The sequence below is a fragment of the Malurus melanocephalus genome, unplaced genomic scaffold, assembly GCF_030028575.1.
Source record: "Malurus melanocephalus ecotype Western Australia unplaced genomic scaffold, MMel_1.1 scaffold_1202, whole genome shotgun sequence".
Lineage (NCBI taxonomy): Eukaryota > Metazoa > Chordata > Aves > Passeriformes > Maluridae > Malurus > Malurus melanocephalus.
The window spans coordinates 25,001-42,622 of NW_026624434.1; the positions used below are offsets into that span (position 1 = coordinate 25,001).

Here is a 17,622-nt window from a genome sequence, read left to right on the forward strand (position 1 = left end):
CCTACAGAATTGAAAAAGATTGTTTGTAAGAGAATTGAGTTTCCCAGCACGGGCCGAGAACTGGGGGCAAGCAGGGCTTTTTCCAAATTCTGTGTGTTTATCACAAATAAAAGATGTGTTTTAATATTCGCATCCATTTAGCCTTCCTGCAGGGAAATACCTGGGTGTTTGTGCACATTTGCTCACTTCACTCCGAGCTCCTTGGTTTTTGCACATATATCCAAAATTGAAGATTCTGTTCAACAATCTCTGTGGTATCACACATCCAAGTGCCTCACTTCTCTCTGTACATAAAGGCAGGTCTRACTTGGTTTTGTTGGGACTGTCAGGGAGAGAAAATGGTGTCCTATAACCCTGAAAAGAGGGATTTTTCTCATTTCAGTCCAGATAGTCCTGACATAGAAATATAACATTTTATCTCATTGGAAAAAGGAATGAAGTATTCAATTTCTTCAAAACCCCTCCAAGAATATAAGAAAAGCCTGACTCCACAAATGGAGAGGAGCCAGGCACAAATACAAAGCTTAGGTGGATGGCACAAAAGGAGTTATCACCTGCATGGCACACTCAGCCCACTTGGATCATTCACTCCCAACAGGGGCAAAGCACTCACCCCAAAATCACCCCAACTTACCTTAGAAATGCAAGGAACTGGATGTTCAGCAGTGCTGCTGCTCCCACAGCAGAGGATTTTATTGATCCTTGTTCTACAGCCACTCAAATGTGCTATCAGATTTATTTCCATCATTGTAACAACTCATGCCGCCAGAAAAATGTGGTTTACWTGGGAAAGTGAGAATGTGACTTTGTGCAATAGATGTTATTATTTTGTACTGTCCAGCTCTGCCTGGGGACTTCTGAATATTTTGAACCTTTCAAGTTTATAATTTAGAAATCTCTTACTGTGGAGGTTACACGTCCTTGACAGAACCAAAAATATAAAACACAGGCTGTGTYCTGAATATTTGAGGCCCAGATAAATGTCTGTATGATAAAGGAGCATGATGAAATTATCTGGTTTGATTATTAAGAAAAATCTCATTTAAAATCTGTTCACATCAATACATGTCTTGGGGAAGGCTGTGTGCTATGAATGCCAGAGAACTCCATCATGAATATCAAATGCAGACAATTTAAAAAGCAAACACTGATTTGGAAGAGTTGCACTTGGACTAGATGATGGCTCTGGGTCCCTTCCCACTGAACTGCTCTATCCTACAAGGAGAACTCACCAGGATTTTAAACCTGGCACTGTGATTTTCCTCTCCAGGAAATTCAGCTTTTTAAAACAAGCCACGTTTTATCAGATTTCAAAGCTGCCGGTCTAATCCCCACCAAGGGCCAGGAGAAATTTTCCTTTATGGACTGTTTTTGAACTTTYAACTTAAGAAACTTTTTCCCATGCTTATTGATGCTGTGCTGGCAAGTAAGTACAAATACAAAACAACCCATAGTACTCTACTAAAATTTATGTGTGCGTTTGATAGGTTTTCTGGTGATGCTAAAATCAATCCTTGGAGCACTTCCCAGGTGCTCACAGACCCACGGGGAGTGAAAAAGAATTTGATTAAAGCGACTTAAATGTGGATTACAGAGTGATTGCTCAGGAAAGTGCCCCTCTGCACCAGCTGAGCTGGGTCTGACAGCGGTCCGGGGTCTGCTCTGGCAGATTGTGAGGTTTGATTTGGGTTTGATACATCTTGTAGGAGAAAAATCAAAGGTGTTTGCCTCAAAATGATGTTACTGTGGCTTCAGCAGCTTTTGTAGAGGTTGGAGAATCTTTTGGGGAGCTTCAGGGGTGGTTTGGAGAGGTGCCTGTCACCCCTGGTGCTGCTGGTACCTGCAGCCCTTGGCAGAAGAACGAGGAGGTCTCACACCCCCATCAGCCACACCAGCCTTGGGAAGGGGGCAAATCCAGAGRCTCCATGGAAGATGTGCCTGCCAGGAGCAGTACAAGCATTGGAATTATTGTTTGAAACTAAACTGGCAAAACCTAAAAACTGTAAGAGCTGCAGGCACTGAGTCCTTGCAAGGCTCACAGTGATTACACAGTAAATCCTTCCGAGGTGGCATCTCGTGGGTGCTGAGATTTTTTTTACATTTTCTTCTGCAATCATGCAGGGACGTGAGAASTCAGTGAGGGCAGCACCAGCATAGCTGTCATCCAAAATCCAATTTTCCTCACAGAAACCAACACCATCAAAACCCAGCTAATCCCACCCTTGGAACAAAAGGCTGTTCTGCAAACAAATTTTGTCTGCCCACACACATATTTCCAATTCAGAGTGATGTAGCTATGGACAGAGCTTGCAAACAGTAAAGACAATTTATTTTTTTAATCCCCCTGCAAGACATTTGGGACCTTTTGTCTCCACTGTACTGAAGTACAGCCTGGTTTTATTCCAGAGCAACAAGTGGAGGGGTCTATCCAACAGGAATCCAGCAGGAATTCTGCCAGCCCTGTGGCTGCTGCTGTGGACTCCCACAAAGTCCCAGGCTCCAGCCCACACCAGGMTCACTCTGGTGGGCAAAGAGGGGCAGCAGAGAAGGAGAATGGACGCTCCACACAATTTAATCACAACAGGATTATCCTCAGCGGGGAGCAATGAGGCTGTCAAAATTAATAATAGGGTCCTGGGAAATTGAGAAACTAAATACTCAGATAAGATGTCACATGTCTGTTAGGATAAACTTTTTTAAGTCAATTAAAATCTGACAATTAAAATCCATCTGCATAATGTGTGTGTGTAAATTTGTGAAAATACTGATTATTGGAACCCGAGAAAAACTGCTCTGTGCCTGCATTTGCTTTATTGAAGCCCCCAGTGTAGCTCCCTGTCAGGCACAGGACAGGGTGAAACTCCAGGCACATTGTTCCTAATTTSTTCTTGTAGCCATTTCCAGATCAATACATTTCTGTAAACCTCACGTTTTGTTTGGGTTTCTGTAGCTCATTGTTATATGGGAAAGAGATGTAGCATCAGGAGTTGTTCTCAAAGCAGGCTCTGAGAGCCTTAAATCAAGGCACTGGTGATATTTTCATGATATCAGATTTGAATTCTACATGACAAAGCTCCATCTTGGGGGATTATTTCTGTTTGAGAAGGTTCAGGAATTTGATTACCACTTTTATTGGAGGAGCAACTGAAAATCCCAACAATAATTGGCTCCTGATTCAGCTCTGTAAGCAACCTCTGCTTCAGGTCRCTGCTAAAATCCAAACCAGTCCTTCAGAAACCTGTTTTGCTATTTTGGGGTGCGTTAAAAACTGGCCCAAGGTGATTGTCACATAGTTCTGGGGCTCACTGTAAACATTTAATAATTCAATTGACTGTCACATGAGCTGGTATCTGACAGGAGAGTGGGCAAACAAGCACACCTTTGGGATCAGCTGTTTGTGAATGCTCTAAATGCTCCATTTAGGGAGTGCTTCCATCCCATTACAGTTGTGTCTCTGGRTTGCACAGGGAGATCCTCAATCCTCCTGCAACTTGGTCTGATGTTGGGTTTTGCATAGGCAATGGCAAGGACAGGAAAAAAMCCATTTCTTTGAAGCAGCAGCTGTAGCAGAAAGGAGATAAAACCCTGTTTGATRTGCCAGGTTTGAGCCTGAAGAACACAACACCAGCAGAATTTATTTGCAATTCCCTAAGCACAAAAGTGCCAATTCCTCTCTGAGCTATCAGGGAAGTCACACCCATGTGAACACCAGTAATTCCCATAAATCCTGTCCCCACCACTGGCACAACCTCATTATTTCACKAGCAATGGCATCACTGTGGACTCTTCCCTGGTTTTGGAAACAAAGACAGTTCCTGCAGAAGGAGCAGACCTCAGAATTTCAGCTGCAGTGGCTCTGCTGGGTTACCAAGGAAGGGAAGGCTCAGGGATCAGCCCTGCAGTTGTCYCCATCCACCATGGGCTGGTCCCAGCCAGCAGCAAGGGCAGGAACGGGAGAGAAACAGCTCCTGTTCAACATCTCAGCTCCCAGTCCCACATCCAGCATCAGSAAATGGAGACTATTCAACTGAATAACAGCAGGGCTGCCCGTGTCAAATTGGACACGGCCAGAGAAAAGTATTTCCTAGAGTCCTGCTCAGTCTGGGTGGGGAAATGCAGCAACTGAAACATCCCCACAAAATCCCCATGTCTGGAGCCCATTAAAGGGCTGCACACAGGAAACTCTTTTGGAATGAAGGCAGGCCTGGGAGCTCTGCCACTGGCCAAGGGTTTGCTCAACTCCTTCCTAAACATCAGTGACACACTGTGGAGTCACCTTTGGTCCTGMATGGCCTTTCTAGGAGCTGGAATCAACAGTGCTTCAAGGGATACTGGGAATTGTGCCTCATGTCTGTCCTGCTATGGACCCAAGGGCCTGAATTCCCATTTTTCTGATGAGTGTGTTTGAATGACAGCTCTTGGAGCAGTTGCCAGCACTGTCCCCACGAGATGCTCGCTGTCAGCTCTGGTGCTCACACTGGAGCCTGCTGGAGGCACGGGGCCGTGCTGTGCCTGGAAAGTCACCTGAAACATCTGCACATGGAATGGCCTTGCTTTCTGTTCCTAACGAGGTGTTTGGGGGTTTAACTGCAGATCTGGGAGTGATCTGGCATCTTAATCAAATGCCTCTGCCAAAAAATCAAGTTTAGGTACCAGTTGGGTTGATTTTTTTTACTGGGTTTGACCCTTCATCRTATCTGGAGCCTGTCACTTCTCAAACCAGCATTAATAATGGCCCTCACATCTGAAACTGAGGTGTTTTCCATTCCCAGAGGATGAGAGCCCTGAAAAGAGGYAGTATTTATCCTAATTCACCCAGTTCTGGGCAGGATCAGCGCAGCTCAATGAGCCTTTGCTCATGCAGAGCTCCTGGGAGGCTGTCATTAATCCTTGCRGGACACAAACCTGCAGCTGGCCCTGTTTGTTGCCAGCAGCTCATTTTAATGGCCCTCCAGAGGAATGAGTTTAATGYGCTCCTGCCCTGCTCTGAGGAATTCACAATCCAGAAGGCAGCAGAGCACGTGAAACCCCACCTTGAGCTGTTCCTGCCAGGCTGGTCAGTGCAGGGTGGGAAATGCACTCAGGGCACCATCAGAGCAGCAAACATCCATGCACTGAAAGATTGCACTCATTACTTGGACTCAGGAGCATTTTAAAGAGCCATAAATGGTGGTTTTGGAGGGAGAACGAGACTCTGCTGATGAATCTCAGGCTTAACACTGCACCAATATTCACTCTGCACAAACCATATTGATTTTTTTTCCCATTTAGTTGTTTAAAGTATCCACAGAAAACAAAACTAAGAAATATCCACATTCACTACAAAGCCCTGCTGCTGTTTTTTCAGTCTCTCTCAGATGAAACAGTCTCTGGGTTTTCARTGGTTTCAGCTTGAGCCACAAACCAAACCCACCAGGCTTTCTTGAGGGGCTGAGCTGAGATGAGCCCAGGGCCCTGCAAAACAGCAGAGTTTGGTGCTGTTTGTGCTCTGCCCTCAAAGGGATTTTCAGATCTCCAAAGCCTCCTGCGCTCTCTCTGATGGAGACTTCAAAAAGCACAATAGGAAATGTTTCCATGAATCCAGGCTGCTGCTGGTATGGCTTTAAAAATTCACCAGCTGAGCAGAGTGGATGAAAGAGAGTTTGTTTCAGATGCTTTTGYACTGTGAGGATTTTGAACTTTTATTTCATTTATCTCTCGAAACACAATGTGTCTAATTAMTGAAACGCAGCAGTGGAGCTTGGAAACATCCTCTGCTTTCATTTTGTACCATTTTCTGGGTTAGAAATGGGCACAGAATGTATCATCCCTAAGTCCTCAAATGTAAACAAYAACTGTGAAGGCCAAGTCCATCTTCTTCCTCTAATGTTTGGCTTTATGAAATTCAGAAAGTGAGAGTAAAAGTGAAGTCAAATGTCCTTTGAAGGATTTACAAATTTAAKAGTTTCTCCCTCAAAAATAGTCATCCCACGTGCTATATCCCCATTTTTGATGGGCCTGTGTCACCTACCTGACACTCCACAGCCTAAGAAGCTTCCAAATGCAGCCAGATATGAACTGGGGCATTTTTCTTGTTTGACTGTACTTGCTTTTAAGGTGGAGGGTTACAAATTCCCCCTCCATTTTCAGTGCTCCCAGTAAAACCTACAACAGCTCCATAATAYTGGAACTTTGTGGGAGTCTGAAGATGGATCGGAAAGGTTCGGTGCAAAACTTCTAGAAGGTTTTAATTAACAAATATTTCTGCATGTCAGGTTTTGTCCGATTCTATCTTGACCAGTCTTTCCCTCTAATGCATAAATCTCAGGGTTTGAAACTGAATTATAGAACAGCAATAAGCTGAGGGAAAAGGTGAAATTTCATATTGGGGGCAAGAGGAACAGGATCAGCATTAGACAGTTTGGGATCCCATYCAAGGGTGAGACGGATGGGAAGTTTTCCAAAAGTCTTGCCCAGGGGCAGTAAAGTGAAAATAGGAAATACAGTGTAAGAACCTGGTTACAGAAGTTTCAGTGTTGGTCACCTGCTGTCAACTACAATGAAAAGCTAAATATATTCTATAAACACCTGAGGTTTTGAATTCTACTGTGATGTTAAATTTAATCACTGTTTGTACATAGGATCACACAACTGGAATCACCTACTGCTTCAAACAACCCCATTTATTTTAAGTCTTCTTCCTGGTACTGGTTGCAGAAAGCTTCTGAGAGCTGCTTCCTGTTTTTCATGCAGATCTCCCTCTTTTCCTGTGGAAATCCATTGAGGAAGCTCCATGAAAACAAGAGGAAGTATCTKTTTCTAAATACCTGTGAGGGTGTCCAGAGGAATGGCCTTTGCCTGCCATGGGGCTCCTGGGGAGGGCAGGGGCTGCTTGGGATGGGGCTCACGAGGTGAACCCAGAGGGGACTGGGAGCCCCCAAAAGAGCTGCATCCCATCCCACAAAGCTGGGGTGCTGCATGGACAGGCTGCAATAATGAGGGAAAAAACTGCAATTCAGCATTGGTGTAAAAAAAAAATAAAAAGAGAGAGAGAAGCGAAGAGCCAAAGCCTTTTGTTAGGATAATATTGACTGGGAAAGATGRATCCTGTTTACCCAGATCCCCAGGAGGAATTTTCCCAATAACCACGTCCATCTCTCTCCTTCAGCTCATTTATTAGCACTGCACTGTGGCCTGGGATGGCCCCATAACCCCAGCCTGTGCTCAGGGGTGAAACAGCAGCACTGAGCTGTGTAGGATTAAAGATTCTACCTCCAGAATGTTCCTTTTTAATGGCCTGACRTCAGTGCATTCTGTAATACCTTACACATACAGCTGCCCGAATAGAACCACTCTCAGAATTGGGTTTTGCATCCCTTAATTACCTTAAAGGTCACTCTGCTATACTTTGGACATGAAGTTTCTGCACTGTGGAGGTAGAAAATCCAAAAGAAAAGCAGAAAGCTGATGTAACGTATTTCAGCATAATTWAGTGTCTGTTCCTGGTTTCTGACAGAGGCTGGGTGATGTTTCCTCCCCAAGCACTGCAGTTCTGCACTGCCTTTCCAAGAAAAGCTGAGCCTCAGGCGCTGGTAAAGGGTRGAAGGTGCTGTGGTTTCAATATTTCATTCTCCTGTTAAATAATCCATGTGCAGTTTCCAGGGCAGCACCTACTTGCTCAGTCAAGGTTCTTGCTTGTTCAGTTAAAATGTAGCTGAAAAAACACCAGGGGTGAGTGTGGGGAAGGGAGGAGAAATGGGATTTATATTAACAAAATCCACCTGCTCCTTTGTCCCACAAAAAGAATCTTCATTATCACTCACAGTTCCTTGCAAGGGCTCCTGTCAGGATTTCATTTGCCTTTTATTGATTTATTTTATTGACGATTTATCCTTGTGCTAATTAGTCTGTGTTTTTCAGTCTTTTTCTAATCTTTTTCCTAATGAGGGTCTTTCTAACACACACCAAGCCTTTGTTGGCTCCTTTATCTTCAGCTTTCTGCAGAATGTCCTCGTGGTCCGTAAGTTCTGCACTTTTTGTATCCAATTTCAACAATACATTTCTCTCTCTCCCCGCCAGGCCTTGTTCACATCAAGGTTAGCAYAGCAAAATTTCCAGTTTCAGTGATKTTCCCAAGCTGTGTTWCCACACTCACTGCTTCTGACAAACTTTGCTAAATGCTGACTAAGTGATTTAAGATTAACACACTACTTATAATTAATATACAGTATTTAATTAATAGTATATTTGGTTAATTATTATAAGTTAAAAGTTTATTCAAAACATTAATTAGAAAATTAGAAAAGTTTTCATTTCCAACACATAATGGTTGGGAAAAAAAAGAAGTTATACTCTCCAACACAACAACATTTCAATAAAATGAGAAACCATGGAGATCTGACCAATGTTTCATTAATTTTGGCCACACCATCCAGCTATTGCTAATATGACCATGATTACATTTTTGGCCTGCTGTGTGCCCAAGCTGCACTTTTGATGTATTTTGATGTGGCTTATTCCCACAGTCCAGTTGCTTAACCATTTTAGCCTAGAGTACCTTGAAATGCTGTATTTGGTCTCCTGGAAATCATCCATAAACTTGGAGTTATGCCCACTCCTACAGCAGCCCATATTTATGGCATCTGTTTTTTCAGAGACAGAAACAGGTCACTCATACCCCTTTTTTCCTCCCTTAAATACCTGTATTGATTTCTGATGATTTTCTGCAAATGTTCGGTGATGTCCATCCTGCAGATTCCAGGTGATTCTGCCTGAGAGAGGAGAGGGGAGGACTTCCAAGAGGACATTAACATTTGCCTAAGCCCTAATGAAATCACTATTTTATGCTATTAAACCATCATGGGAATAAATACACTGCAGTCATATCACAGAAACTGAAAAATGGCCTGTGAAGGAAAAGTTTGTGGAAAGCTGCACATGAACTTGTGTAAGCCATAACCTGAGCTTGGATGGGGTCAACTATTTGAAAAGGGAAAAACTGAAACCTTGATTCAGGAAAACATTTAAGGAGGTGTATAACCTTATTTCTGTAAGGATTGCTGCCAGGAAAATGAAGCTGAACTCTTTATATTAATCTGGGTTTATATTAAACTGGGTTCATGGCAGTGAGATGCCATATTTGGTTCATACACCAAGCTCAGGGATAGCTGCAGCTTTGCAGCCATCAGTCAGGGTTAAATTTCAGAGCTGAGCTCAGTAGGATGCTCACCCCACTGCTGAGTGCCCCTGGCTCTGCTGGGAAGGTCATTTCTCCATCTGGAACACTTAAAAAGGCTCCCTGGACGTTTGATTTTTGCTGACACCCAGGAGATAACTGAGGGATTCCTGGGGATTAAACAGCACATGTGGACGTGTGGGAGCACACGAGGGTGTGGGCTGTTACACAAGCGCTGGCAGGAAGAACAGCTCTGCTCTCCCTGGCCTCTCTGCTTTATGCTCTCACTGCTCAGGATGCCACAGCATTTGTGGGATCCCTTTTTCACTGGAGGCTTTCCAGTGTCTTTTTGTAAACTCCACCAGGAGAGACAGAATTCTAAAAATCTGAGTTTGAAAAGCAGGAAGGACAAACAGGTTTAGAATGTACCAGGCAGTTGTGGCAGGGATGTGTGCAGGTGTGGCTGTGTTTGCTCCCACGTGCCGCTGTTGCTGTTCCTGATGGCCTGGGCTCAAAGCARATCCCAAAAAATGGCCACGGAGAGGTTTTTCACTGATGGAACTGTGCCCCTGACTGGGAATCACGGAAAACCAGGCTGGAAGAGACCTCAAGGAGAACCTGCTGCATCCTTTCTTGGCACAAGCATGGTCTGGAATGAGAATTTATTCTCATTTAGGCATCACCGATTCCACCAATRGCTATTTCCTCTCTGGGCTGAGAGGTTTGGGGAGGGTTGTGCTGTTATTTACCCAGGGGGCAGGACAAGGCTGACCAAAGCCCCTCTGCTCCCTCAGCTGCCCCTGAGCATGGTTTGAACCCAGAGTCTGCTGTGCTGCTCAGCATTTTGGGGGCTCTAGCACCAGCCCCAAAGTCCACATGCAGAGTCTCATGAGCTTTTGGAATAATTCTGACACTGACARCTTAACACAAGCTTCAGTTATGGCAAATTAATTGTTCTACTGTGGGAGGAAGGGAAACTCAAGAGCAGAGCTGTRTAACAGAGGAGAAAGGGCAATAGATCATGATTTCTCATTCCAGAACAAGCAGGAAAAGGGGATCGAGGTTTCCAAGTTGGACTTCAGAGAAATCTTGTGCAAGCTTTAGGAAAGACCTTTTGTGCTAATAATTCAATCGAGAACAAGTAAAACTTGAATTTGTCTGGCTTTGTTCAGGTCTGTGTTGTGTGCATCCAAACTTCCAGCGTAGATACAAACTTTGAGCTAGCAGGGTGTGGAATTCTTCATTCCAGTGAAACATCTGGAAAACATTTCCTTCATTTTGTCAATTTGAAGAAATCCATCAGGGGGCAGGAAGAGCAGAATGATTTAATTCCAGAGTGATGGATGTTTCTCCTGGGTGCTGTAGTGACTGTCCCCCACAAAAMACCCCACAAGGCAAAGAGCAGCCTGGTCCAGCCCCTGCTGTCATACAATATTCATCTTGCTAGGTGCAGGATCTATAAAAGCACAGTAATTATTCCATCTGTTTAGCCTAATTATCAAATGTTATCTTCTACGGAGAAGCCTAAATGGCCAAGAATTTATTAAGAATGGTAAACAAAAGTTTCAAGGCCAAAGAAGGTTAAGGAAATCAAACAGTGAGACTCGGAGGCTCTGAGCTGCTTTTCAGAGCTGAAAGGAATGTGTTCTGTAAGTCCCAGAATGAAACCTGCCTGGGCAGTTCTAACTCAGCTCCCACAGGCATTTATTTGTGAGAGATTTATGTGTGCAGAGAGTGTGTCCATGCATGAGAACCCCTGTTCTGTACTTAGGTGGGCCTTGCCTAATGCTTTTTTTTATCTTAACTGGTATTTATCTTAACTGCCAGTGTGGCTTTAACTGCTGTGTTGGAAAGGCATGATCAGGTTTTCAGAACACTCTTCATCCCAGTATAATACACCAGACTAGAAAGAGTAAATATTCAAAATATTCTGCCAGTTTTTTGTGCCCCCTCTGACTGATCAAAATATTCCCAGTGTCTGATGTTTCGGAGCAAACCACACAAGTGAGAACTTCCATCATCCCATGGATCACTGCTGCTCTCGTGCCCTGTAATCTCAAATTACATGAAAAAAATAAAAAAAAAACCCGGACTCAGTTATTATCTGTATACATGCAGGAAGGTATTTAGGAACAGAAAGCCTAATTAAAGTAATTTTGCTCACACCATGAGCAGTCTCTGGCAGAGAGAGGAGTACAATCCTCTTCTCACAGGAGCAGTGAGTAGCTTTGGCTTCTGCAGTGAGAAAAGGAGCTCSCAGCAGAAATTCCCTTCTCTAAAGCCCATCCACAGAAATGATTCATTCTCTGTCCTGAAGGAGGCAGAGGTCATGCAGGAAAAAGAGATTTTATGAATCATAGCTACATTGCAGTGCCTGTGCTCCAGGGGTTAAGGCAACCTCTGGATATCTCGTGAGTTGAGAACCTTCAAAAAACCCCAAACCACTTAAAACACAGGAGTTTGCAGCAGGTAGCCTCACCCTGAGCCCTGTGTTTCCAGCAGGAGGGTCAGGATCCCCCCATTCCCTGCACAGCCCCATCAGTTCCCACCCCCGGCCCGTGGGGCTGCACTGCGGGAGCAGCAGAACTCACCTGTGCAGGGTTTCCCCAGAATTTACTGCTGGGAGAGGAATGGCAACACTTCCAGGATTTCAGTGGCCTCCCAAACTCCATCAGGGAGTGGGTTTGGCCCTTTTTCTGCCATTCCATCTTCTGTCTTTAATCTCTGCTCCAGCCCCATCTCATTTCTCTGCTGTTACTGCCATTCCCATTGTCACYGCACCCACTGCACCTGCTCAGGGTGTGACTCCATCCCACCTTTCCAGCAGCAGCAAAACCCCATCCAAAGGGTCCAAAACCCCATCACCCCTGCTCAGTCCTGCCCCAGCCTCATTCTGCAACCCCCTGGAAGATGCAGCCCTTAGGGCTCTGCTTTGATTCCCATTTCAAACCTCTCTGCAGAAATAAGAGAGGGATGAGATTTTAAACCCAGACAAAGTAGATGGAAGTAAATGGATTTCTAAAGCTCCTTATTTTATGTTTTATTACATGAAACCTAAAAGATCAGCTCAAGAAACATTTGGATTGCAGAACATTYAACTCAAATGGCATGGGAAAGCAATGTGCATTGGAAAATCTTTCACTCTAATATGAGAGAATCCAAAATACCCAATAGAACACCCAGGAAATACATTTTTCTAATATGATCTCTGATTTTAAGTAKCAGAGCATCAAGAAAACAGCTGACAAATGAACAATGAAAAGCTAAGAGCAACCAATTTCTGAAAAACACTTTCCCACAAACAGCCTGACCTCAAGAAGTTGYTTTTTTGGGATGGAACCATGAGGACAATAAAAGGCACATTTCCATTCTGTGGCTTTATTATGGCTGCACAAAGGTTTGTGGTGGCTCAAAAGTGCTTGAAGTCACCACAGGCAGGASAGCAGGGCACAGTTCTGCCACATGTGACAGCCCCACTCCAGGATTTGCCTGCTTGTGCCCARTGTGCAGGAAATGGAAGGATTCTGCAAGAGAACACATGGCCATCAGTTAAATGGGTTTTTTTTTTCCCTAGAGAATGGTGATTTTGGCAAGAAAATGAAAATCATCAGCCAATAAAAGGAAATCTCCCAAAACTCTCACCATTATAGTTGCAGTCATAACTGTAGTTTATAACTACCCATAAAAAGCCAGGGTAYTTAGTAATCTTTATTCTAGCCACCAAATACACATCCTTTTAAACATTTCTCTCTAATGCCTGACAGATCAAGCTGTTTAAAAGCTGAGATTAWGCATCTGGATTGATCCCAGAGACTTCATTCATAGGATTTCTGTTGGGGAGGAGCTCACAGCACCRACCAGAGGCAGCTGTACTCAGAAAACCTACAGAGACACTCGGCTCCAGCGTGAAAATGTACTGAATCTCAACAGTCAATGAAAAGTCATAAATAATTCAAAAATGTGCACACCTTCTAAAGTATCTAAATCCCTGTAGGGCATAAGCCAAATCTGAAACCATTCTGAGTTCTCTGAACTCTGRCAGTTTAGGTAAAACAGAACAAAAATAAAAATCTCACCTCATTTTGGTTAAAATCCACGAGTCACACCCTTTGAAAATAAAATGTAGCTGTGAGTATAACTGCACCCAGGGCACTGTGCACACTCAGCATGTGATCTGCTCCAAGTCTCTCAAAGCGACGAGTTAAAGGGCTCTGAATGTGAAGTTAATAATTCCTCAGAGTTATTTTATGAGCAGCCAGGAATTATTGAAGTACAAGATGTGCCCAGGAGCAGGTGGGTTTCCCTGCAGCTTCGTGTTTCCATAACAATACAGGAGAGCCAAYTAAAAGCCAATTAGTCATGGCCATTACTCCAAGGTCCAGCTCTTGGCAAACTCTCTCCTCTGGCCGGGGCTGCCCATTGTGCTGGGGACAAAGGCTCTGCCATGAATGGGGCTGTTTCCCTGTCTCCATGGAAGCCGGGCCACGCTCACCCTACACAAACCTTCCCAGGCACCTCCARCGCTGCTTCCCCCTCTGATCTCTGCCCCAAACAAATGGGCTGTTTATTCACCCTTCTTCTCATTTATGGGGACCYATTTGATGCTGTATGAATACTGATGAGGCAAGAATTAAACCCGTGTTTGAGAATCAGGGAAGATTTCTGCTTCCAGCTCTTCTTTGAACCCCAAACCTCTCYCCCTTGAAAATTAAGAGTGTGGATTTGGCATTAAAGGAGAAAAAAAGCTCCCAGATACAGAAAAGTGACCCAGTGATTGAATCGCKTGATGAGAAATCAGGAAATCATGGTGTTTTCATTGTTCTGCTACCAAAGAGCACTTTGACTACATCTGTGCCTCCATCACCACCCCTGAGAATGAGGGTGGAATCCTGTGTACACCAACAATGCGAACTAAGCAACCCCAAGAAATTAAACCTTCTACATTGCTGGCTGCATCTGCTTTAAAGACCAAAAATCAGAGAAAATCCAATCARAAATTTGAAATATCCTCTGAAGTGAGCGTGGGATCCCACGTCTGTGGCAAAACTAAAAGAGGAAARCAGTCCCTTTCTTCCAAGAGACAGCAAAGATCCATTAATACCTTAAAACTGTTGGTGTTGTGTGTGACATTTCTGATTGGAACCTCCTCCAGTCCATCCAGTCTTTAATTCCTAGCTGTAGCTCACAGGAATGGTGGGTTTTGCCTTGCAGCTGCACAAGCAGCCCTTTGCCCCTCTCTGTGCAGCTTAAATGATCCCTGGCTMTGCCTCTTGATCTCTGGCACCAGCCTTGGCAGATTGATCCTTAAACTGGCTTTGGAGAATGTAAATGGGAACTCCCTGTGTCTGTAAACCCCTCTTTTGGAGCTCTGTTGCAGGGACACTCCCCTTCCCTGTCCCTCTGTCACCAGGCTGGGTGACATGTCCTTTCCTGTCACCCTTCTTGGACACTGCTGGGGACGAACCAGTGCCCAGCACTGCACTGACCTGGACTCCTGGCAGAACAAATTTCCAGTTCTGTATTTCCAGAAGAATGCTTGACATCAGATGATTAGCCAATCAAATTAAAACCCCCCTGGGATTTTTAGAGTTTACATATCTTCTCATGCTGCTGCTTGCTTGTCTTTTGCATTTTTCCCTGGCTCTGGAATTCCAGCTTGCTTGGCCACATGTTCCTTCACACACCTTTAAAATCCCTTCCCAAGCACCTTGAAATAATCCATGCATGGGTCAAGGAAAGAACATCTGCATCTGCTTTTTATTCAGGTGTAGGGAACATTAACTTTGCTTTATTTCTTCTGTTGTGGAACATAAAGCAGAAGCAAGATTTGATGCAAATGACAGAGCCTGTGCCAGAACAAAGAGGTGAATTCTGGAGCACCTGAAAACCCTGACAGATAAATTTCTTTGTATTTTCCCAGATAAACACCCACAGAGAGGACACAGAAGGCTGTCTTTAATCCATATATTGGGCAGAGACTAACAAAACACATTCTGTGTCAAATTTCTCCACATTCAGAGAAGTGATGAAATCTCCAGAAAATTACTGTAGAATAATTGAAGTTTGTTTTTCACCAACTAATTCCCTCACAAAAACTACAGAGAATTGAGAGCTGTTATTTAGCTCTGTCTTKAATCTCACCTAAGTAGAAGGACTCTGCAATTCTGAATTATGTGGGATGGAATTCTTTTGTCTCACCAAACTTGTTAAATTTTCCTCAGATTGCACAATCCGTTGGCCCCAGGTTGCCAGATGGCAGAAGTGAATACCACCAGCAGCTCTGTTAAACATAACAGCCTTCACCCACACCTGCTGGACAAAATTCTCATCATGCTTGAATATTCTCCATGTTTTATAACTCAAAATTTTAATCAAGTCCACTACTGCAATAAATATTTACTGAAATGTCAACATCTCTGTGTTATGTGAACTAACTCCAGTAATCTCTGACACCTAAACAATCTAAATTATACTTCAGCTCCAAACTAAGAGAACAACCTGCTTAAACAGTGCTCAAGAAATTGTAAAGGGTTTCTAGTGAGCACCAGGAGATCAGCACATTGCAGGAAAATGAAATTCCTGTGACAGAAATATCCCCCAGGAGCTGCCCATAACTCTGGAGCTCTGTGGTGCTTCCCACTCCCAATGTCCGAGTTTAACAGAGCATTTTATCTGTGCACTGCTCCGTAATTGTTCTTTCCAGAACTGATGGCTGTCCAGGCTCCTTTCTGGGATTGCTATTTCCCTTGATTTCACAGGAAATTCAGTCGTTGCTAAGCTCAGTAATGCCATAAACTGCAAAAGAAAGAAGTCATTGGTTTTTAACGCAGTCAGCCCTACCCAAGGGGATAAAGTAAGCACTGGCCTCTCAGCATGGGTTAGCTCAGCTTCTTCCCTGCAGATGTTTCCAAACAGTGACTTTTGTTGTTGTTGTTAAATCCATGATCTTGTTTACCCTTCCCCTTTTCCAGCACCATCGGTGGGACTGTCCAGGAGCAGCTGTGCCAAACAAAGGCTCAGCGATCCCGAGCTCTGTCCCTGCAGCCAGCGGCCCCTTCCAGCTGCAGCTCAATTTCCAGGCAGGAAGCRCTGACAGGATTTGCACAGAAAGGTCATTTCATACAACCTGTGACAGCAGGAGCCGTTTGCTAAGTGRTTTAACTCTCAGATTTTGCTTTTTATTGTGTTAAAGGAAATATTCAATATTCTCCAGACCAAAATTCTTCATCTACAGAAGAATTTGGAGGGAACTTCATTCACTATTTACTATATAATATATTTACTATAAACCACTATCTTGAACGTGGTTTGTTTTCTTCTTCATGTGCATTCTTTGTGAACAGCACAACAGCTCCTATGGGTTTCTCACTATGGGTTTCTAACTTTTGAAATTCTTTATACTTCTAATTTCAGTAACATTTAATGAAAACAATTTGCATATTGTGTAAAAAAAAAAGCACTATTCTTAAAATGAATTCAGGATCATGTGACACCTTTCAATCCCATAGACCTTATTTGCTATTTTACATGTAAGCTGGAGTCACAGAATTTATTTTCTCTGTCGGCTATATTGTGTAATWCCATTGTATTTCCTCTAAAATAGCAATACTGCCTTTCAGTACATCCCTAGGTAAGAGAGCCAAACTAAATCAAAACAAATTTATTCCAATCAAAAGACAGTAGCAGCTCCAGTGGGTTCATCATGACTGTCACTTCATGGTCCATTCTTCTTTCCAAAGTGAATGTTTTATTGAATTATTAGAAAATAAATCTATGTTGTTAGATTTGTTAGATTTTGTTTCATGTACAGCAAGAATTCCCATTTTACTGCACTCGGTGATTTGTAGTGTCTACAACTACACATAAATATATCATTTTATAAATACATATTATACATGATATATTAAAAAATAAATATTACATATCACTATTATATAACATATATAACATATATAACTTATAAAAATAACAACTATTTTATAAAAAGTATAAATGTAATTATAAATATAATTATTTATATAGAAGAATTTCCATTTTACTGCATTTAGGGATTTGTACTGTCTTACATGCTTGAGTAGAACATTTTCAACTCAACTACACATGAATACATATTTACATGTAAACAGGAGTCACAGAATTCATTTTCACTTGTCCAAAGGCCATCTGAAATCCACCATCCTTGGGCTGTCAGGAAGCCACCCCAGGCAGCCTTTGGGGTTCAGGTCTGTGTCCTGGTCTGCAGCCTGTGCTAGTTTGACAGCAAACAGCAGGGGAACTACCCCCACATGAATATGTTGTGAGAGATTCTAAGTCAGAACTACAATTTAATAGGAAAAATTATAATAAAGGCAATAATACAGAAACAACAGTTTAAACTGAAAGAGTTAGATCACAACCAGACACCCTGTTGGGCAGGATGGAGGCTGCAGCCCCGTTGCAGTGATGGATGTGCTCTGGGTCAATGTTCA

At 43.3% G+C, this 17,622-nt stretch overlaps 1 protein-coding gene across 1 annotated transcript in view; it reads left to right on the forward strand.

Annotated features, from left to right (window-relative positions):
• The window catches only part of LOC130586553 (EF-hand and coiled-coil domain-containing protein 1-like), a 32,753-nt gene extending 16,264 nt beyond the window's left edge, over positions 1–16,489 (forward strand). The window contains exon 3 of the mRNA XM_057387392.1: positions 16,126–16,489. Coding sequence (XP_057243375.1) covers positions 16,126–16,306 — 181 coding nt within the window. The 3' untranslated portion in view covers positions 16,307–16,489. The remainder of the gene's footprint in view (positions 1–16,125) is intronic.
• Positions 16,490–17,622: the final 1,133 nt, after the last annotated feature.